Source organism: Brachyistius frenatus, unplaced genomic scaffold (assembly GCF_029030835.1).
Source record: "Brachyistius frenatus isolate BFR_SWC_R1_liver_20210118 unplaced genomic scaffold, ASM2903083v1 Contig_125, whole genome shotgun sequence".
NCBI classification, from domain to species: domain Eukaryota; kingdom Metazoa; phylum Chordata; class Actinopteri; family Embiotocidae; genus Brachyistius; species Brachyistius frenatus.
The window spans coordinates 1,111,070-1,134,207 of record NW_027210724.1 but is presented as its reverse complement, the minus strand read 5'-3'; the positions used below and the strand labels follow the sequence as shown (position 1 = coordinate 1,134,207).

The window sequence follows — 23,138 nt, the reverse complement described above, 5'->3', positions numbered from 1 at the left end:
TTTGGTATCTCTGCATATTTTCACAGTATTGAGCTCACACAATCTTTTTCAGAATATTGTGAGTGGGGAAGATCGGTACTTTGATTGCTGCATTTATGCAGTTTTATGAGTTATCTAATGTGTAACCAGCGATACTGTTAGTCTGAAAAGGGTCAAATACTGTCAGGAGGGACAGACGGTCCCAACAGAACTGAAATGGCTTGGTGCAATTCTTCGATTTTGCCACGTGGTGTCACTGTAGTTTTTAACTAGAGGTATGCTGCGCTCTGCGTGTCAGGGTAAAACATCCAATCAAATGCAATGACAGCCGAAGTGCAAATTTTGAAAAGGTTATTTTCAAGCTTTATTTAATTCATAAACAAAACAAAAAAAATTCAACCAAAAAATGTGACCTATCTAATAAAACACGGAGTCAAGCACTACATTATCAGAAAACACCAGACAGGACACACAAAGACTGCCGGAGAAGAAGAGGAGTCCTCTTTTACCTTTACAATTCAGTTACAAATGTTTACATCCATGATCAATTATTTCATATTTGGTGAACAACGCCCACTGCAGAGACGAGGCTGGGACAAAGCAGTGGTATGAAATAACATGATGACACTTGAACATGTTGTCAAACAGACCATTTCCTGTGACTTTTACTGGAGCTTCAACTTCCTGGTTCGGTAACAGCTAATGCTTCTTTGTCCTCATTGTGCTTTTGATTTTAAAGTAAGTGCTGCCACATATACAGCAGCATGTAGTCAGTAACAACGACAGTTAAATGTTTTACCCTGGACGATAAGAACATTTCCACCGTGAGCGCCTTAAGGATGAATCCAGGATCAAAGTGTGTAATATTTAAAATGTTCAGTGGTTAAGTTAAGATCCGTCACAGTTCAACCTGAAACATTTTGAATCTGTAAATAGTCGTTTTTTTTTTATATCAACAAAGTGGACGTGTAAAATCTGACGGCTGAGAAAACATTAGAGGTTTCCTGTTTTTAACATCTAATACTCATTACTAAAATACTGCAAACCTGGATTGAGGCGTTAATGTGAAGCCTGTCATAAACAATAAGTCGGCAGTAACAACCATTTCATATTACAGCACACATTTTAGCTCCAGTAAATACAAATAAACACAAACAATCAACAAACCAGACCTGGTTGAAAGTGCAACACAAATCCATTCAAATACTCGCAGGTTGTTTGGGGTATTAGCTTGCATAGCTGACTGCATTAACAGTGCAGTGTTTGTGGGATATTTTACAATGGATTTAAAAAAAAAAAAAAAAAGCTCGCAGTTAGAGACTGCTTATTTAATTCTGGATAATATCACAGTGTAATTCAAGACAGCAATATTTTAACACTATCCAGCACAGTCAATCCAAGTTATTTGAATGGCTCCTGACTCTCTCCCAGGTCTGTCTCAAATAAATATAATCTGTCTTTAGTGGAAAATCTCACACTGGCCAGGCTTAGAAATCTGTCTGTCAATTAATGAAGAGATACTGTTTAGACTAGGGATCTTCAACCAGTAGCTACCTGTAGCTGGCAAGCTACTGGATAAATACGTGTTGAGTATCAGTTATTCATATAAAGAAGCTGATTCAGCTGATTTGGGTGGAGCTCAGCTATGTGAATAAATGCTACTAAACATGAGTAGCTCGCAGACACTTTCATTTTGTCCAAGTAGCTCTCAGAGAAAAAAAATGTCAGAGGTCCCTGGTTTAGACTGTATCGGTGAAAGTGTCATGAGCAACTGGGAAGTAGGAAAATTCGACCTTCGGCTGGGAAAAGAACTGTGAAAATCCCATAAGGAAGGGGGGAGGTTTCTGAGAGCTAGAAGTAAGTTTGACATCCCTTGACGTCAAATGACAGTGTTTGTGTTAAAAGGAAAAAAACATGTTTGCTTCAAAAACAAGGCAAAATAGCCAGACATTGTTGGCCTAGCCTCCCTTGTTTGTTAGCTGTGTTAAACAGTGGTACATTAAAAATGTAGAAATGTAATGCACAAATAATATTGACCTCCTGAGTTCAGATTCATCCCTGTGTTGGTTTAAATGAATGACAAGGTTGTTTGTCACTTTTGTGTATTCTTACAGCAGAAACAGAACGCACTTTCTGGCGGCTGCCATGCTGCCTGTTTGTGAACTTTCCCAATCCTCAGCTGCCTGGAAGCACGATAAAATCTGATTAGTACAATTGGGTCAAAGTCTGATATTATGGTATTTCTTCTAAAAGTCTGTCGAATTTGAATGGGACTTTGGCTCGGTATGTGGACCTTGGGAGCAACACCGAGACTTCTGGAAACAACAGCAATGACACACAACTCATTTACAGCACATTATTATTAATAATAATTAGAATTCATTCATCTCAGCAGAAACAGGGATTGCTAAATTTGCCCATCACCTTTCAGATGGGTCTACATTCAAAACCAGACCTGCAGCCCCTTTATTAGGGAATCAAGACACTTGATGAGATATTAAAGGACTCAAAATGACAAAGGAGGCATATTCTGGTCAGTTTGTACAAAGAGTTGGAGGTTATTGTTGTCCAAACCAAGAATCTGTGTCAGAATGCAAACTTCAGAGCACAAAATAATGGCGCTAATCTCTTTTTGCATGCACTGAAGGCTGCCGTGATTGATCCGGTTGGATCCTTTAATATCTGCTAAACAAACAGTCTGTAAGATAAAAAAAAAAAAAAAAAAGTTCAGATGTTGTCTCTGAAACCCAGTCAACTGAACCTGATGTGGTGGAAAGCCTTCGGTGGGTGTGAGGCTGAAAGGGGGTCGTAGCTGGTAGGAGTTGAAGGTATCCCTGATTTCTACACATTCGTCCGACACTTTGGGAAGATGGGTCCTCCCTCAAGCCTTCTCTTTCTTACTGCAGATGGAGAGAAACATGCAGAGCCATGGCAATAAGAGAGAGAAAGAGAAATAAGGTAATTAAAATCATCATCCTAACGTAACGCACAGCAAAGCTACTCTGCCCTATTTCATTTACATGAAGCAGGAAGAAAAACAGCTGAAAGGAGGAAATAGCTCATAGAAAACAAGACAGGAAGATCAAAGCGACATTACTTTTTCTAAAAATATGCAGCTGCAAAACAGTTTTAACAAGACAAAGCACAAGACAAACGGCAGCGATTTACAAGGGAGCTGGATCAATCCAAAAGGGGCCTTGAAACAAAATAATCAGTAATTAGTTTGTGGAAATTTGATTACACACCATAAAACAATAAAAGGACTTAAACTCGATGTTTAGCTTTGAAGTTAAATATGAGCAAATCTACAAGAAACACAACACAGGTACTAATGCGACTGCCTTGAGTGTCTTCATTTTAGTTTATATTGCAATATCCTAGGACAGACTGTAATATATTAACCCCCCAAAAAAGCCCACAAAAAAAGCCACAAACTAATTGCCAAAAAGCAAACCCTGAGTCATTACGGCTACAGAGGGTCCGCGGCCTGCTCTGCCCTGGAGATGATCCAGCCTTGGAGCCCTGAAGAGCAGCGTTTAGAAGAGTAGAAGAGAGGCTGAGCAGCGGGAGCCAGGTTCCTCCAGGCAATGCAGGGATGGTAAAACACAACGGATCAGGAGAGGAGAGAGATCCAAAGAGTAAAACTGCCAAAGATAATGGAGCCAAAGAACAGAAAAATGCAGCACGTGTTTGCTGCAGGAGAGGATCGCAGAAAACAACAGATTTCTTCAGCTTCACAGGAAAGCCAAAAGAAGGTGAAACAGCGAGAAACTGCTACAGCGAACAAGAGTTGTAGTTTTATCGAGCTTAGAGACAGAAAAGAAAGAGACTAGATGCTGTTTTCGAGAGAGTGAGGGCATCAGTTTTACGTTTGAACTCGTATATCTCGATAGGAGCGGAGTTCAAACCTGAGCTTCCCTCTTATCTGCATGTCTATTTTGGGAACTTCTTTCTCTCTGCAACAACGTCAATAAGATTTCAGTCATGTTGAATGAAGGAATAAAGGCAGACAATTCTACTGAATGGACCCGTTTTCAGATCTTCCAGAGTTCAATAGTTCTCAAGCTTTTCTGAAAATACAGTGTGGACTGAAGAGTGGCCTCTGAAAGCCAGAGATGAGTAGTAGATAAGAAGAAGGAAAGTGACAGCAGGTGCAGTGGAGAAGCAACAGAAACTCCCAGAAAGAGTTTGACAGGAGGTGGCAGTGACTCCGCTGGTCTGGAAAAGAAGCGGGAGATGTTGGCGGCAGAAAGGCGAAGCTGAACGCTCACACTGTGCTGTGTTTGGTTTCCAGTTGTTGTTTTTTTTTACTTAGTCTTGGACTTGAATTTTTTCCCGAAGGCCCTCTGTAGCTCAGGGACAGAAAGAGTGAGGGTGAAGGAGCCGTCTGACTCTGACCGCACGACCCGGGCTTAAATGACGAGGCAGGGAGAAATAAATGATTACAAGTTATAGTTACAGTTATCAATACAAGTTACATACACTTTACATCGAGTGGTTTGGGACACAATAAAAGCAGATTAATAAAAAAAAAAAAAGATTAGAAACAACAGAAGAAAGAACAACTTAACTTTTTATGAGCGTTGCGGACGTATTAAAAGTTTTTTTGTTTAGTCTCGTAGCTGCAGGGTGGATTAACAGCAAACACTAAACAAAATGGAGCTAAAGTCACCTCTGAAATGTACCTATGTAACAAGAAAAAGAAACACTAGACGAGGCACTAATATAACTCCTAACTTTACAAAAACAACAGGAGAAAATAGATTACAAACAAAACTGCAAGGTGGAGGACCTTTTTGGGATCAATATGTGCACGGCGTGAAAAATGAAACCTTTTATTTATTTTTTTAAAGTTAAAAAATGAGCTCAGCAAATGCAAGAGTTACCTTATTAATGAATCATTGGTGCATGTTCACATCAAGAAACATTTCCTTCACTCGTTTCATGATGTTCTCTCTCATGAACACAGTCTTTTCTTAGTGCTGATGTCATAGCTCAGGAAGGTAGTGTTTTGATTGGCTGAGGCTTTCTGGCCGTACTACCGAGTTACCGGCCGATGATATCACTCTGGTTGATCTGTTAGACTCTGATTGAAGTAGAACTCAAGGAGATAAAGTGAAGATAAAGTGTCGGCACAGACGCATGTAACAACCAACACTGCCAAGTGCAATACCACTGAAAGACTGTGCAAGAGTTACATAACTAACTCCAACATGAGGTGAATTTGCCATCGAATACTGTGCGTGCTTGAGGTCCAACCCAAAGGCTTTGTGTGTGTGTGTGTGTGTGTGTGTGTGTGTGTGTGTGTGTGTGTGTGTGTGTGTGTGTGTGTGTGTGTGTGTGTGTGTGTGTGTGTGTGTGTGTGTGTGTGTGTGTGTGTGTGTGTGCGCGTCAAACCCACCCAGGTCATTGTTGTTCATCATGGCGTTGGAGCCTCGGAGGCGCGGGCCCTGCTGTGTGAAATGATATCCAAACTTCAGCAACGTGGTGTTTTTCTCCAGCATGCTGGCTATCTCCATCTCCACCTTGTTGCCTAACGGCTGGCTCTGGAGATAGAGGCGAGAGAGGGATGGGATAGAGGAGGAGAGATGAGGAAGAGAGGCATTAAAAGCAGTGGATGAAGGGTATTTGTCGCAGGATAAGGGGAATAAAAACTACAGAAAGACAAGCGGAAGGAGTAAACAAAGGGACCGCAATCCTTTCCGGTGTCTCCACAGACAATCCTCACTCACACTTCTGTCAATCAGTGGAGCCAAATGGCAAAAAAAAAAACCACAAGAGGTGAAAAATAATGAAGGACAAATGTGAATGAGTCAGCAGTGAGTGTACAACAGAGTGACACATCACAATGAAATTTAGGAGCATCAGACTGAAGTGGCAGTGGTGGCTTGATTACACTACCTGGCACACACACTTCTTAAGTGTGCACAAATCTGCATGTACTTTTTGGAATCGTGTGTGTGTGTGTGTGTGTGTGTGTGTGTGTGTGTGTGTGTGTGTGTGTGTGTGTGTGTGTGTGTGTGTGTGTGTGTGTGTGTGTGTGTGTGTGTGTGTGTGTGTGTGTGTGTGTGTGTGTGTGTGTGTGTGTGTGTGTGTGTGTGTGTGTGTGTGTGTGTGTGTGTGTGTGTGTGTACCTGATTGTCTATCTTGAGCTCCAGCAGGGTGGTGTTCTGCTGCAGTGACTCTATGAGGGCCAGGATGCCCGTCCCTGTTATAAAGTTGGACTCAACGTTGAGACTCTTCAGCGTCGTGTTCACCTTCAACATCCCTGCGAGGGCCTGAGGACACACACACACACACACACACACACACACACACACACACACACACACACACACACACACACACACACACACACACACACACACACACACACACACACACACACACACACACACACACACACACACACAGCTCTAAACCTGCTACTCCCTGTCTAATTAGGCATACAACACCATGAAGTCTGTTTGTAGGACTGCTGTGTGTATGTTCAGGGTCTTTCTAGACATTTGAAAAGTGGGATGGAGGTGTTTTGCAACGAGTTATTGAAGTAAAAAAAAAAGACCACAGAACATAAAAAAAATTGGTTTTGCATTAAAATAAGGAGATACTGAGGTTAAATGTTGAACAAGCGTCACACTTACAAATGCTACAGGGTCGCTGCTCCTGGTTCCGACGATACTGAACCTCTCAACCACGGTGTTTGTCAACAGAGCCTCAGCGTACGCCTTTAGAGTTGGGATGGGGATATTCTGGGTACAGAAAAACACGAAATTACATCTTGGTAAATGTTTTGTGTTTTGATTCAATTTTAAAAGCAATTCTAAGTTGTTTAAAATTCCAGGTTTTTTTCACTTAAGAAAGTTCTGTCTGTAGTTTCAGCCGCTCCACTCCACAAACATCCTGCAGATTAATTTCTTTTCTGAAATGTCTGCCGTGTGTTTTATTTAGCATTTGTATTTTATGAGAACATTTCCTTCTTTCTTGAAGTGAGTACCAGAAAAGATCTATGAAAATGATTAATAGAGAAACACATTCTTCATGTTTATGTGTAGAACTTGACTGTGTTTCAGTTAAAGTAAGATGATCAAATTCAAAATACAATAAAAATCGACCCATACTGGATTTTTGGGATCCATGCCAACACTCATTTTAAGTAAGAAAATTGCAATATCTATATATGGACTGAAATTTGTCTATCAAACACTTGTGACAAAGATATGTAATGACAGCAGGATATTTTACAGTTGAACGTTAAACTTTTGTTGTTTGTTGTTGTTACTGATTTATGATGATAAAATATTAAACTCGTATTCACTTTTTATGCTCAAACATCACGCACTCTCACCCGGATGTTATTGAGGTTGACCTCCACCAGGTCAGGGTCATTCCTCTTCATTCTCGACAGAGTTTCCTCTACGTCAGTGGAGTTGGGCTCCTCGTCGGGGACGGGCTTATACTGGGTGCACTGGATCACACCTGGGGTGCAACACAAGTATACAGTGAGACATCACCAGACTGCTGGGGGATGAAGCCGCTCTGCTCTGAGTAGAATCTGAGTAGATCTTACGGCAGGAACAACACATTAAAGTGAGCGTGCGGTCTTTTCACCACTTGACACATGTCCTGATTAAGAGTCTCAGAGTTGTCTGCTAGTAAATCCCCTCAACCGAACAGTAATGTAATGTAAACAGAATTATCTGGATAAATGATTGCCTGAGAGTCTGTTAACACATCTGCCTGTGTGTGTGTTTTGATGCCAAACAAAGCACAGCATTCTTTACTGTGGAAGTCCATTGGTTTCCCACAGTCGGATCAGGCTACAGCAGATATTGCTTGTGGTTTTGGGGCTCTCTGCTGGTTCACATATGTCATTTCCCTGTACTTCTACTTTTTAATGCTAAATTAAACAAACCATCTCAGTTGCTTCACGAGAATGATATCGATCTGGTCAAAAAAAGTGAATAATTGTATTTTAGGAAATGTAAAACTATTCTATCAATACAGGTAATCAATAACAGTGATGATGGTGATGGTGAAGATGGTGAATTTTGTATAGAGTGCATTACAGGCATTATAAATGGTAAAATGTCTGTACTTATATAGTGATTTATCACCTTCTCAACAGTTTACCTCCACTTCCCCCACTCACATACACATTCACACGCGCGCACACACACACACACATTCACACACCTATGAAGACAGAGCTGCCATGCAAGGTGCTCGCCTGCCATCAGGAGCAACTTGGGATGCAGTGTCTTGCCCAAGGACAACACAGGACAGAGCCTTCAACCTTATGATTAGTGGGCAACCCGCTCTGCCATCTGGGCCACAACAGAATCTGATTATTTTGTGCACCAGGGAAAAATGCGTAAACAGAACAGGATACTTTTTTCAAACATGATTTTCAGATTTGTAGATTTCCTTTGTCTTCATGTGTCCAATGCTCAAACATGAAAAACAAAAAAAGTCTGGTTTTCCAAGCATTTTTTTTAATGCACCACCATGTGTATCAATACTGAAAACAAAGTGACTTTATGGCCATTTGTGTTTATGAGTTTGTCATATTTGGAAGTCAGATGCACAGTCTCTGACTCTGTTTAGAGCTGGAGGAGAATCTAAAGGATGAGCCACAATGCAACATAAACGATGGCTCATTAATGTGTGTGTGTGTGTGTGTGTGTGTGTGTGTGTGTGTGTGTGTGTGTGTGTGTGTGTGTGTGTGTGTGTGTGTGTGTGTGTGTAAGAGAGAGAGGGAGAGAGAGTTAGAAAGAGAGAGAGAGAGAGAGATGAGGGATAAAAGCAATATCAGAATACAATAATTTACAGTGTCTTATAAGAGTAAACAGACGTCACTGGAATCCTGGAGGAGCTGCAGGAATATGAACTGTATGAGCATCTGTTTATACTTGTATCCTGTCATTTACTTAGTTTTGAAGTGTGTAACTATAATTGTGCAACCGAAGATCGAGCCGATCGCCTTTCGGTAAAATAAACTTTCATTCTGCCAACATGAGATCATTTCACTTGATTCCAGTCCCACTCGCTCCCTTCAGCATTTTTCCTGAACGAGGTGATATTTTCTCGACACTAGTTAAGTGATCTGCTTTATTTTAGGTTACCTTTACTTTTTTTCTCTTTTTTTTTTAAATGTGAAGACGGGTCCTGCAACTTGGCAGATTTCCCCAAATAAAGACTCGGTAGAATGCGTTTTGCTACACGTGTGTAAGTGTGTGTTTTACATACTGTTGAGGCCTTGCTTGTTGACTATGGTGCTGCTGGCCAGGGCTTCATAGTACTGCTGGTTACTCATCAGGGTGTGCATGCCCAGGATGGCTGGAAGGAGGAATGAAAAAATGAAGAGAATGAACTTCAGAAAGGAAAAAAAAAAAAAAAGAGAGAAAGACGGAGAGCGACTCTGAGATCTGATGATTGTCTGGTTGCAGTCAAACAGCGGACATCATGCTAATATTGACAACACAAAAACACCTGCAGCATCACAAGCAAGTTAAGCCTTACACTGTCAGTTTTAACAACCAAACATTGGTTCCTGTACGGTTTCAGCTCCGGTAGTTTAATTGGTAACATGCACTGGCTTTGATTTCTGCATCTACAGCTGAGCTTCTGTTTAAGTTGGTTGACTGCAAATCAATGTAATTCTCCACTTTACCATCATAACTATGAAAGGTGTCAAGATATTAGCCTGTGAGGCAACACAAGGAGGATCATACTCGGGCAGCAGTGAATCTGAAATGTGGCTCTGAGCATTACACTGAGGACACTGAATAAAAGAAGCAATTTATAGAGGATGATTGCTTTGTTTGTTTGTCAGAGAGAATCGGACTGTGTTTGTTCAGTGACTCAACACAAGCTTCTCTGAGTAGAAGGGGGGGAGTTACTTAAAGCAACTCCAAGGATTTCTAGATATTTGTCATTTTCAATTCATGTTCCAGGCAGCAGTGCTGTTAAATATATTTTTCCCTCAAAGCAATGCAATGACGTCCTCAGAATTACATTCTTTCAACTCAACAGAAGAACTACACTAACTCAAGTGAGCTACCAGCACAAGTTTCTGGAGATTCAAACCTTATTTTGCATATGCTGAAGGTACTAAATGGAAATTTACACAGGAAAAGTACATTTTTTTCAAGTTAAGCCATTTGTATGTTATTTGGAAGATTGAGACAACATGAAAAATAGTTCAAACAAAAGTCAGCAAATGACGAAGGTTAATGACCTGTTTGTTCCTTGGATCCATTTTCAACACTTCAATTAAAAATGTACATTTAAAAAAAAAAAAAAAAAATCCTATGGCAATGCATAGAAAATTTGGAAACAGTAGTTTGACGAAGCAGAACTCAAGAACCAAATAAACTTAGCAAACGGCACAATTTTTTTGTCAAACAGATGCAAAGTTTGTATGTGCAATGATTATACTGTATCTGCTACAGTAACTATGCGTTACCTGTTGTGCGATGCATTAATAGCAACGGGCATGTGAACCCTGCGTGGGTTCGTCTAAATGCTTGCTAAAAAAAAAAAAAATTACAACATGAACACGACAGAGGGACAAAGAAGTGCTCCATGCAAACCCAGTGCAGTCTGAAGATACCCTGGTTGGTGCTCAGCTAATGGATAAGAGAGATCCAGCAGGGATGGAGGTGAAGAAAATGGAGGTACTGATGGAGAGATGAAGGGGGAGGGTGGAGGGAAGATGGAAGGAGCGCTAGAGGAAACGAGGAGAGTTAGACTGAGGAAAAGTAGACGAAGAAGAGCGAGTTAAGGCCACGATGATGTGCTTACACTGATTAGTGAGAGTGGCGAGCATGACAAATAATTAGACACCTACTTGTTCACGAATTCAACAGTAAAAATCAGGACTATGAAGATCAGACAGTGACTTGTGAATGTGTTATTCATTGGAATAAAACCAAATAGTCTTCTGCATATACTGTAGTATTGTTACCTGCAATATCACAGAGCTCTGCATCAGTAGCACTAGACAGGGCTTCTTCTAGCTCCGGCTCCAGGGTCACACTCTCCAGGATGGGGTCCACCCTCTTTTTAGGCACCCAGGCTTTCCCTACAATACAAGCGGTAGATTTCAAACAAGAAAATACACAGTAAGTACAACAAGTGCGAGGGCATCTATCACTAGCCGTACGTCATAGCAATTTGCATAAACCGTAATGTATATTCTGCAGACAGATGGAAAGGTTCCCCTCCACACCCATACAAAGTCTTTGTACTAATCAGGTGTAATGGTGCGTTCACGAGCGACTGGGAAGTGGGAAAGTTCAGACCTCCAATTTGGAAAATACACCTGAACCTATTGGTTGTTTTTTTTAGCTATGACAAGTATGTTTGTTGTCACTTGACGTAGCAGTGTTTGTGGTGAAAGAAAGAAACGTATTTCCTGCAATAGAAAAAAAAAAAAGCCAGACTTGGTTAGCTTAGCCTACCTGGTTTGCTAACTGTGTTAAATGTTAAACACAACATCAAAACGTGTACAAATGTGTGCCTGTGTTGGTCTATGTGGATGATGACGAGGTTGTTTGTCACTTTTCTGTGTTCTGTATCTATATCCTCTGGGGGCGGCCATGCTGCCTGTTTTTGAACACTCAGCTAAGAAGTGTGACGTTCCCAAATGGGAACTTTCCCATTTTCCTGCAGCCTGAATGCACCATCAGTTGTCCTTCTCATACAGGTAAATCAAAATGGTGATCAAGCCTTCGCAGTCCAGTGCATCCTTATAATGAGACAGAAATACATATATCATATAATGATGACGTGCAAACACTTTATTCTGAAGTACTTGAGACATTTAGGGTATCTATAGCCTCTACTTGTTTTGTTTTTTTATACTTTACTGAGTATAATACATTTTTTTAGAAATGTTTTTCATGTAATAAATAAGTCTGTCATCATTAACAAATAATCTCTTGGCTATGTAAGGAGGCAATTTATTCAGTGCCAATCGATGGCTGTTCTTCTTCACAAGGTGTGTATTATTGAGCAGAAAAATTAAACTGGTAATTGCCATTATTTGTATGACGAGCAAAGTTTTGTGATCGTGACGGCCCCCGTGACAAATTCCATAGACTTGTAAACACCATTTGAAACCATAACATTAACAAGGCCTCCGCTCTATTTACTTGTCCCAGAAAGTCATGTGACAGCATGACAGCGAGCATAACGTCAGGTGAAACAGAGACTTGAATTCTGATGTGAAATTGTTTTACCAGGTGCAACCTCATAATTACAATACTAATAAACACAACATCAGTGCTGCACAGACACAAAATCATGGCAGATAAATTACTGTCATGGCCGTTCAACAGGCAGACAAACAATATTTCCTCACTCAGTATAAATTGTGGAAACAATGACGACCTTTTAACTCAGTAAATACAGTATATACAGTATTATGAGATCAAAATATCGATCTAAGGCATCTCTGAGATTTGAGAGGTCAGAGGTCAGTCCAGTTGCTCTGTTACATAACCGCTGATCCGTCTGAGGTGTGGACCCCCCCTCATGTCCCACCCGACTCCGTGTCTGACAGACTGTAAAGACCCAGAGATTTGTGTCTTCACCGACAGCTCTGTTATGTCTGCATTTGGTTGGTCTGCTCCTCGAGTCCCAGACTTTTCTGGACCTCCAGATTCCACCCAGAGTCCAGAGCAGCTTTTTTTTTTTAAAGTCACCTGTGTCCTCACTTTGTAAAACACTATTGAGGACACCGGCAGAGTTGTGGCGTGTGGAGGGGGGGATTTGTCCCTGTAGGAGTGGTTTCCCCACCTGCGGTTTTACAACTGGATACGACACTAATGTAAAAATATGACGGAAGTGACAGCAGGGAGACCTTCTCGAGTTTCACAGAGATGTGTGGTATGTCTCACCATCCATCACACACGTTTGTGTCAACACCAGACCGCTGCTGGAGGGCTGACAGGCCGATGAGGTGCAGGCTTGTGGAACTGAGGTCTCTGAGATCTTGTTTAAGTTAACGTACACTTACACTTGTAACTTTAGGCTGTTTCTCCCCTTTACAGACTTTTGCCCACTATACTTCAAAATGAGTTATTCCAGAAGATTTTCAGTTCAAGTTACCTTGAGTTATAAGTTATTTGTAGCATCGAGTGAAACTAAATAGCATTTGAGTCCACTGCTGTTATATATCTTTTTTTTTTCCTCCACCCTAAGAAAATAAACTTTTTTTTTCTTTTTTTTTTTTATCATCAGCTAGGTTTGTTATGGGGCTGCAGCGAACGTTTATTCTCATTTTCATTAAATCTGCTTATTATTTCTTCAGTTTATTAATTAATTGTCATGAAAAAAAAAAAACTGAAAAATGTCTGTTATAATTTCCAAGGTCTAAGGTGACGTCTTCATATGTCTCCTTTTGTCTGATCAATGAGTCCAAAGACATAATTTTATTAAAAAACTTGACAATGTACAGCCTCACATTCTCATATCTGAGAAGCTAAAAACCTTCTTTTTTTTGTCTTAAAAACAATTATGTACATTTTCTGATGATAAACTAGTTGAGTGGCTCTTCTGTATATTATTAATAACCTTACTGTTTCTAAACAATGTGCAGACTTTGCACTTGATAGAGACACTGTGATAAAACCCAGGTTGGTACCTCTCTTCTCTCCGGTGAAGGGCACCAGGTCTTCTTTGTCGGGATGCTCTTTGGCCTGTTTCTCCAGATGTGCCAGCAGGTTGTCTCTCTGAAACGTTCCCGTCGGTGACTTCTTGGTCTGGTCCTTCTGCCGCATCCCAGCAGGCAACAGTGCATTCTAGAAAAGGATGGGGATTTACATGGATTAAAATGATGGCGCAATATAATGGAGAAACAACATATAATCTTGAATCTAAAGGTATCGCCACTCCGTGTGTGCGATGATGTCACAGGTGTTGTGCAATGAAATGTTTCCACTTTCTGCTGGAGTTGCTCTGCACTTGCCCACTTTCAGTCCAGAATGAAATAGCTCAATATTATTTCCCTGAAGGTTCATTTAAAGTGACCCCCTACATAGAGGGTGACAATGTAAAGGGGGGGAGGGGGTTTCTTAGCGAAATGTCCTCACAGCTCTTGAATGAATTACCGTAGAATTTGGAACAATTACTTTTGAGATGCGGTGGTCCAAACTAAAATAGTGGACATGGTAAACATTACCAGAAAACTTTCAGCATGTTAGCATTCAGCTCACAGCTGTTGTGCCTTAATACAGCCTCAAAGAAGCGCTAGCACAGCTATACACTGCTTTTCTTGTTCAAACTTCTCTTGTAGGGAAATCTTTTAATACATTACAGCATAAAGAACAGTGAAGAACAAAAAAAAAAAAAAAAAACTCCTGAATAAATCATCTTTTTTTCTCCTGTGATAAAACTGCCTGAGGAGTCTGATTTCACGGCTGGATATGCCACTTAGCATGACAGTGATAGATCAGAGCTTAGGTTTCTCCTGTTATTAATGATGGCGGGAAGACAGATTTGAAGAGAAACCCTTGTTTTTTCACTCTCACGGGACGGACAGTAAGAATACTGGTGACTCAATGTGGCTAAAGGAATACTTGACATCGTGTGAGGGTTTGGCAGGAGGGGTTCAGCCATAACTTTACCAACACCATTACTGGTATTAAAAGGAAAGTGAGATACTTGTAGAGATGGTGGTACAGTATTTAGCTCCGGTTACTGAGACTCCCTCATCAGTCCTTAACTCTGATGAGTCCAACACAGGACCAGGAAATTTCCCAGACCATTACTGTAGTGTCACACCCAAGTTATTTTCAACCCACAGCAACATTTAAAACCAGCCCGGCTCTCAGAGGTGCTACTTTTAGCTCCATATCTTATCTGTCCTGTCAGCAATCACAGGCCTCTCTCTGTTCGTTCGTCCGCCTTCTGTCTCATTGCTTTAATTGAAATCTTCCAAAGAATCATATTGGTAGTTGCAGCAAACAGTTCTTAAAAACACGGCAAACAGTTTGCGCAGTCGGACCACGCTGACGCGAATAAAATAAGCCAGCAGTATGTCACACCATCACCGCTAAGCTTTTTATGACACACAGTTATATCAGCTGCAGATTACAATCCTCAATTCCAGCATTTTACATTTAACAGTATGAGAGTCTGTCTGTCGTCCTCTCAGCGGCCACAGAGGTGATCTATGAGACAGTAACATGCACAAGTACACGTCTTTCTGAGGAGTGGACTGGAAGGAGATCATTTTTTAGGTGAGTGAGCAAAATGTGACAAAATGATCTTTTAAACCATGAAATAAGAGTTGTTGTTTTTTTACATCAGGTTTATAAGGAAAAATAAATGTTAGTTAGCGGTCACTTAATTACACATCCAGCTGATGCAGAGCAACATTAGCACTGATATGAACTCATGATGAACACCTGATGAACATCCAAGAATATTTTCTTCCTTTTTGCTTTGTATTTGTTCTCCACCAACATCTCTTCAGCAGCTCAGTGCTTAGTTAACTCATTGCAAGTCACAAACTTAGGTTGGTTTTTTTTTTTAGCCTTCCAGTGCTGGACAGCCCGTGTGCTGTGAGTTTAACAGTGAATGTAGCTTTGTAACTTTTTTTCAGATTTAGCTCTCCTCCAAAACACTGTTGATGAGTCAAATTTATTGAATTCCCCCTTAAACTATGTGGGTGAGTGAAAAATATCAAAATTTTCACTTGATGGTGAACTGATTTGATTTGAGAAATGTTGCCAGTTATCTAAAGTAGCCTACTTGTGATTACAATTAAAGGTCCCATAGTTGACACTTTTCTAGTGTTTTATTTAGAAACTTAAGAATATATTTAGTGTTGTTTTAAGTAGCAAAAAAATTCATATAGTTTTATTCGCTTCAGTTTCTCTGGAGCTTTGCCAAAAACAGGCTCTTTTGTTTATGTGCCTTTAAGGCACATTGGTATCCATGACACCCTCTTCTGATTGGCTGACTGTGACAGCCATATGACATGACCATGAGTTTGTGACATCACAACTTTACAGAAACCCAAACAGCACAGATACTGAATGCAGGCTGTGTGCATGTATCTGTAAACTGAGCATTTTGACTCCTTCGTGGTATTTACTTATCACCTAAACCGGCTTTAAAATAAAAAAAATAAATGTAATTTATACAATATAGGACCTTTAACAAGTAGATTAAATCTGGATTTTTGACCTCTAATCTAAAACTGTACCAAGTCTCTGCGCTCAAGTAACAACCACGAGAGTGAGCCCCGGTGTCTTAGAAGAAGTAAACAGAGTGAACCAGGCCAAGTTGAAGTGTGTGAGGCGATGTACTGAAGCACGAAATGTTCCTGTGACGATTGTCGATAACTTTATCTTTCTACAATCAAAGTCCAGCTGGCAGATGTGTTTTTCTTTGGTTTACTGGAACTGCTGATGGAAGCCTCTCTAGGCATGTTACACTATGTTTCAAGTTAAATGGGCACTTTACTGGTGTGTGTGTGTGTGTGTGTGTGTCACGTGACCCTCATAAACAGGCACAGACAAGGTAAGCACGCACGCACGCACTGCCTCCCACAGCTACTTCTGTTAACGTCATGAGGTCCCTGCAGTCACACTGCTGGCATCACACACACACACACACACACACACACACACACACACACACACACACACACACACACACACACACACACACACACACACACACACACACACACACACACACACACAGAGTCCTCTTCATTATACCCTTCCAGTCATCCCTTTGGCATCGAGGGAAGACTCTGGTCTCTTTATGAGCAGTCAGACATTCATCTGAAAGCTATTAAAGCTGCTGTCACCACCTCGACCCATGATGCATCACTGAGTGTTCTGTCAGTGGGTGCATCAAACGCAGAAATAAACATATTATAAAAAGCAACAGAGTTAACACAAGTATCCCTGGCTGTACTCAATACAAAAAGAGAAATACTGTAGATGACATAGAGGACTAAACAGTAGCAAAGACTCAGCGTTATTATGGTATGTACTAATTCACCTCTTTTGTCTCATATACTTCATCTAATCATTACTTTCGTTATGGATTCATCTGGATCAAGTGGCACTTGGTTTGTGAACTGAATTATTTTCTAATTAATGAGGGGATTATTTTCAGATAGACGGCAAGATAATTAATAAGGAGCAGTGACTTTATCTGACAACACAATGATACCTTGAGGAGAAATGTATTGACTTCGTATTTCGTGAGAAGTTGAATGAGAGTCTATGGAGCCAACCTCTAGTGGCCCTCGGAAGTATTGCAGCTTAATCGCCCCATTTTTCAAACCCAGAAGCTTTGCCCGCTTTTATATAGTCAATGATCTTCATTTTCAATAAAAATCTACAGTTGTAAAGTAACATTTGTCCATGGACTTATTATTTTTTTTGTACACATATACAGTGTGATGTGATTTCATTAAATATACTGCACTTGCATCATGCTTACTTTGACTGCACTCAGTTTCAAGAAGCTAAACCACCCGACCTAACCGTCACTTTCTACAATAACAATAACTGCTTGTTAAGACTTCGGCTTGGCTGGCTTTACCATCACACACAGTCTGCCAGCTGCAAGTGTGCTAACATTGTGAAAACCATCACTTACATTAGAGCATTAACAATGTTTTGCCCTGGGCTCGGGTTTACCAGCTAAAAACAAATGAGCAGCCCACAGCAGTCCAAACGCAAACACAATGGAGCTGCAGTGGTGTACGGTGCGCATGTTACCGCACACGAGTGGCTCCGTTAAGCCTCCATGTAACTCTCCGCTGACACCAACGTACTGACAGGAAGTCCTCTTTATGGACTTCTATGTTATAAACTTACATCGGGATCCAGCTCCTCTAATTCATCCTCCAACCGCTGAAGCTCTTCTTCCGAGAGTTTCTTCAGCAGCTCGTCTTCGTCTATGTCCCTGTACTTGTCCATCTCCTTCTTCATCCCCGACATTATGGCCAGCACTCCTGGAGACATGGGACAACATTTCTTATGATACAGCTGACACACAAAATGCAAACATGAATGCCACTTTTCTACCAAATTATTATTTTTTTTTCCTATTAAACATCACGACCCGTTAAATATTTGCCATTTTAATTGTAAGCTGAAGTTAAAGCAGAGAAATGAAATCATCACTCAAATATTAACGAGACACGGTATCTTGGTCAAATAGCTCGTCATTTCCGGCAATACATTAACATTATCTTACACCTGCATTTATATAATTGGCAATTGCACCAAACTTTTACTTGAACCATGATTATCACTTTTATTGTATCCTATTTGCAAAATGTAAGATGTTTCTGAGAGACATTCAAAGGGTTCCCTCACCTCGATAACCCCTCCGATAAGAAAGACAAAATGTAGGCGATCAGGAGCCAAGAGAGTAGAAGAAAAACTTATATCTGTGGATGGAAACAAACCAAGAAAGCAGTAATACAAAAAAAAAATTAATGTTGGAATAACATTGTGTTTGAAGGACGAGAGAAAAGCAAAAAAAAAAAAAAAAAAAGTAAGGATTTAATGGTGGGATGACAAAGACAGAAAGACGGATATCCGAGCACCACTCTGCGGCTCAAAAACGTGACTACTCTCACCTCAAAGAAACCCGACTCAGCGGGAAAACAACAGCAAAGGCAGCCAAGTGCCTGCAGCGCTCCGGGGAAATCAAGACACTTGAAAGAGGCAAAAAAAAAAAAAAAAAAAAAAAAAAAGGGGTGAAGAGAGATAATAGTTCTTCGCGTTAGAAAACAAAAGGCTCACATCTTTTACAGCGAGAGGACTGAAGCATCTTCTTCCTCTTCCTTGTTTCACCCTTTCCATTTTTTTAATTATTTTTTTTATTAAAGAAACTGAGCGGCTGGAAAACATAATCTGGTTTTAAACTCATCCTTATTGTACCGCTGATACTGTTTTTGCTGCTAATGCACTGAAATTTCATTTTCTTTTACATTCTTCTAACATAAAAATGTTCGACACTCACACAAAAAGGTTGCCAGTACAAGTTTTCACCTCTTCACTGCCCGTGCTTTATTTCCTGTCAGTGTTGCATCCTGCTGCCGACCCCGTGCAGTGTCAGAAGAGCAGCTCCACTTTTCCTCTCAAAGTGAACCCCCGATAAACCAAATATTTTACCGGGAGAGTAGTCTTTCTCGTTTCTTTCCGAGAGTACAGTACAGATAGGACATAGTGAACATCTGTTTTTCTCTCCAACTCTGCGCGGCCAGATGACTGATGAGCTGCGATGGAACATTTGTGGGTCACGACACCAAACACTGCGAACGCAGCGTCTCTGAGCCCTGGTTCCTTACAGCTCTGGGTCTGATGTGTTGAGCTGCTCGCTGATGGATGTCCGACACATGACAACACTAACCACCAGGCAGCATCAAAACGCTGAGAGGACTCTCAAATTAGGCGGAAAACGTTCAGCTCCAGCTCAAAACCAGCCAAAGTGCAGAAAAATGCTGCGTTCAAGGAGTGCAAACTATTCTTTTTGATCTTAAATATTTCAGCAAGTGGGTTTGGGCCTCCTTCCTTAAAGGTGGGGTCAAGCATGCCGTTCTTTTGTTCTGCTTTCTCAACGCTGCATGACAAGACAAGTTTCCAAAACCAAAAGATGAAGAACTGGGCTGAACTCCAAATCAAACTGCTGGTCTGCTGGAAGACGCCGAGCTGCTCTGATGATATCAAACAGACCCCTTTCGTGTATTTATAACATTTCTACAAGCTTCTGCTTGATTAGAGGACGTTCACTGGGCAGAAATGAAAAACAACTCGGGACAACCTTAGCCAGAAAGTATGCCATAAATTCATAAATACTTGACCTCTAAACCAGGCCTGTCCAGTCTTCCAAGAATAATTACACTGATGCAGGATCATTAATCAAGTCAGATGTGTGTAAAACCCTGAAAGTGTTATAAGACAACTGGACCTTAACGAGCACAGACGCTCAGAGTGAGACATAAAAAAAAAAAAAAAAAAAACCCGCGAGTTTCAAACTCAAAATATCTTCAGAAAAGCTGCAGAACAACGTGCAGTAACGTCCAGCTTTAACATTCAGCTTCTTTTGTAAATCTTTCAGGCTGATTTTAAAACACAAACCCAAGTGAAGTTTTCAGCCATGAAGTACGCGTGTAATTCTATAAAACTGACACATGATCTCAGAACGGACGAACCCTCCAACAGCTAATAAATCAGCACATAAAACAGAGCAGGCAGCGGGACGACGGCGACTTTATGATGTCTCAGAGGACGACTTCCTGCTGAACGTCTTCAAACAGCATCTAAGTGCCATGTGAACATTTCACAAAGATCCAAAGTCATCTGCACTGCTGCTGGGCTGATCTTCCCTACAAACTTGAACAAAAGATGCAGCCATTTCATAGATTCAGATGCATAAAAAAAACAAAAACATAATTAATGCTACAACCTCTAGATCCTTCAGTGTAAAAGAAGACTGCAACCGACTAATTCAACTCCTGAAAATCTTAAAAACTCTAATTCAATAAGCCTGAGGACTCTAGTCAGATGCAAACTGCAGATTCGATGGTGGAGTTTGGACATTAGGTCAAATACAAGTTTTGTACCATGGGAGAAAGAAATATACAGCATAAAGACTCTTCGAACTTTCTGCTATGCATCTTTGTGGTGCAGGAATTAAAGTCTCATTTTGCCACTTGGTCTGTGAAACGGTCTCTGTAACATTTTGAGATTGACCTACTTTTACATGGTGTAATTGTACACACAACGGTAAACCATTAAACCACATCATCGGGGTTCACACTTACGTCTGGTGGGCGACATTTAAAATGAGATAGGACGAGTTTGATTTTGTTAATTGAATTTCTATTTTGAAAACTGTCAACACAAGAAACCAATAATACACATTTTTACACCGATTTTCATACTGTACGCTGGATTGTCGCTCTGAAAAAAAAAAAGAAAAAGAAAAAAAAAAAAAAGCAGAATATTATCACTGTGGTACAAGAATGAGACTTGATAGTCGACCGTGTCTACGATGAAAGAATGCAGTTGCACAGGTCGCTGAAATGAGCCAGTAGAAAACAGCTGAGAGACAACTGGTCCGCTTCCCTCAACCCACACGTCACAATGGAAGCAGCAGAAACAAGCTACAGCGCGGTGCGCGCGCGTGCGTGCGTGTGCGCGCGTGTGTTTGTTTTCTGCCATGACAATAATCAAAGTGTCTATTTAGTTAACAGATTTAGGTCGGCAACTACCTTAATCACCCCTTTTTCAACTTTTACTGAAAACAAAGTGAGTTTTACCGACGACACTGAACTCATCCGTGTTTGTGTTGTTTATCCTCCACTTCGGGGACCAGCCGGGGAGTCGCGTATCCTGATCTGTACGATGAGGGGCCCCCGCAGCTCGGTTGCTGCCGTGGACCCGAGGTCAGGCATTCTGCAGAGGTCATCGTGTTTTTTTGTAATCAAGTGTCACTTCACTAACCGGTGTCGGTGTGATACAGTAAACCGGGAGATTAATAACGCACCTATGAATGCATTAACGCAGGTTTTGATGACCCCCAAAAAAAGTGATGAACATGCTGCAGAGATATGCAAAACCAAACTAAAAGGAAAAACCACGACTCACTAATGAAAGTGACAAAGCTCCATTAGTTCAGTACAGACGAATGTAGGTCACAGAGGAGCTGACGACCAAACGTGTCAGCAGACAACTGCTGCATCTCACTGCACTTGTTCACTGAAATCCTGGATACGTAAGGTGGTGATACTTAAATCTAAGTTTAATTACGACTGGTTCAAACTCACAAATTCACACACTTCTGGCAAGTAAAGCAACTTTATGATTTTTTTTTTTTTTTAATTTTTTTTTTAACTGTATCAGTCCTCCCATCTATGCAGGACTTCGGAGTTAAAATGTCTTTGCTTTGAGAGGAAACAGCCACGAAAACGCTCTCCAACGGAACAACCAAAAAGTAACGGTACAATCAAAAATGCTGCTCCCCAGTATATTCAAAGAAGCTCTCTACATTTCCACAGCCTCGTTATATTCTCTTAAGTAGATTTTAAACCTATAATAGGTTTTTTTTTTTTTTTTTTTTTTTAAATCTTCCCTAATTTGACCGCTTTTCTGGCCGCGGTAGTATTTTTGCATGGATTTCCGTACCTCCTCCGGCGCTATTTATAGCCGCCCGGTCCCGCAGGGTGACAGCAACGAATACTTTGACCAGATATGGTTTCCTTCGGAGCCGCCTGGAGTCGCCGTGCGCGGTCCGCTCCGCTGCGAGCGCACAACCCGGGAATCCGCCACAAAACCACTCCGCTCAGACCGAACCGTCCATGACTCGCAGATGAAGCCCGAACCCTGGAAGATTTCTGCGTGCTCGCCGGCTCCCCCCTGTCCCCTGGTCGTCTCTCGGCGGGTTTGCTGAGGATGAATCTCCCGCAAAGGGCAAAGTAAACTTTTGGTTGAAGAGATCCTCCTCCTCCTCCTCCTCCTCCCCCACACACGGCTGCCCTGTCACTCCGGTGATGTCACGGGAGGGGGGGGGGGGAGGTGCGTCCATTATCGGACACACTGATTCTGTCTGTCATTTACATGATAAACATTAGCAGAAGAATATATATATTTAGTTTTTGTTGTTTTGAATCGTACATTTGATTTGAGAGTTTGCCATGGAAGTCACGCGCTGCAGTATTCTGGTGCACAGTGCTTAGTACAACAAAGGAAAATACTCCCTTAAAAGTAAATAGCTTCACATCCCTACTAGCACAAGCAGTAAAATATGAAATGTCAATTGGTATTTGATCTAGAAAAAAAAAAAAAAAATACCCCTCCAGAACACATTATAATAAATTAAAGCGCAAGTATTTGTGACACTGATCGAGGAGGAGCTACTTGTATAAAGTTGGGTAACAGTCCACAGTCACGAGATAAATCTGGGAAACTGAGAGATGATTAAGTGGGAGTAGGACAGAAGAAAGCACTGCTACACTTCGTTACGCGTTCTTGGAGCTCTCCGATCTTTGCTTTTCATTTAAATGAAGCCATGTGGGGAATTTAGAGGGGAGATTTCACTTTGGTTTCACTGCTAACAACTCAAGCATGACAAATGAACCCTAAAAGGGTTGGAAACCACTGGTTTAG

General features: G+C 41.1%; 1 protein-coding gene across 7 annotated transcripts; it reads right to left on the bottom strand.

Moving 5' to 3' along the window:
* Positions 1–312: 312 nt before the first annotated feature.
* tmod1 (tropomodulin 1) lies at positions 313–22,456 on the bottom strand. Of its 7 annotated transcripts, XM_069714050.1 has the most exons (11): positions 22,158–22,456; positions 18,339–18,412; positions 17,835–17,971; positions 13,631–13,787; positions 10,949–11,065; positions 9,229–9,318; positions 7,322–7,458; positions 6,624–6,731; positions 6,114–6,257; positions 5,381–5,525; positions 313–4,390 (listed from the first exon to the last, which is right to left on the bottom strand). In XM_069714050.1, exons 3-11 carry the CDS (start codon positions 17,955–17,957, stop codon positions 4,287–4,289), a joined length of 1,125 nt encoding a protein of 374 aa, XP_069570151.1. In that variant the 5' UTR covers positions 17,958–17,971; positions 18,339–18,412; positions 22,158–22,456; the 3' UTR covers positions 313–4,286. The 7 variants fall into 7 exon arrangements, with proteins under 7 accessions (XP_069570151.1, XP_069570152.1, XP_069570149.1 ...); XM_069714051.1 differs by lacking the exon at positions 18,339–18,412; XM_069714048.1 differs by lacking the exons at positions 18,339–18,412; positions 22,158–22,456 and having other exon boundaries at positions 313–2,879; positions 4,251–4,390; positions 17,835–18,332.
* Between the last annotated feature and the right edge of the window lie 682 nt (positions 22,457–23,138).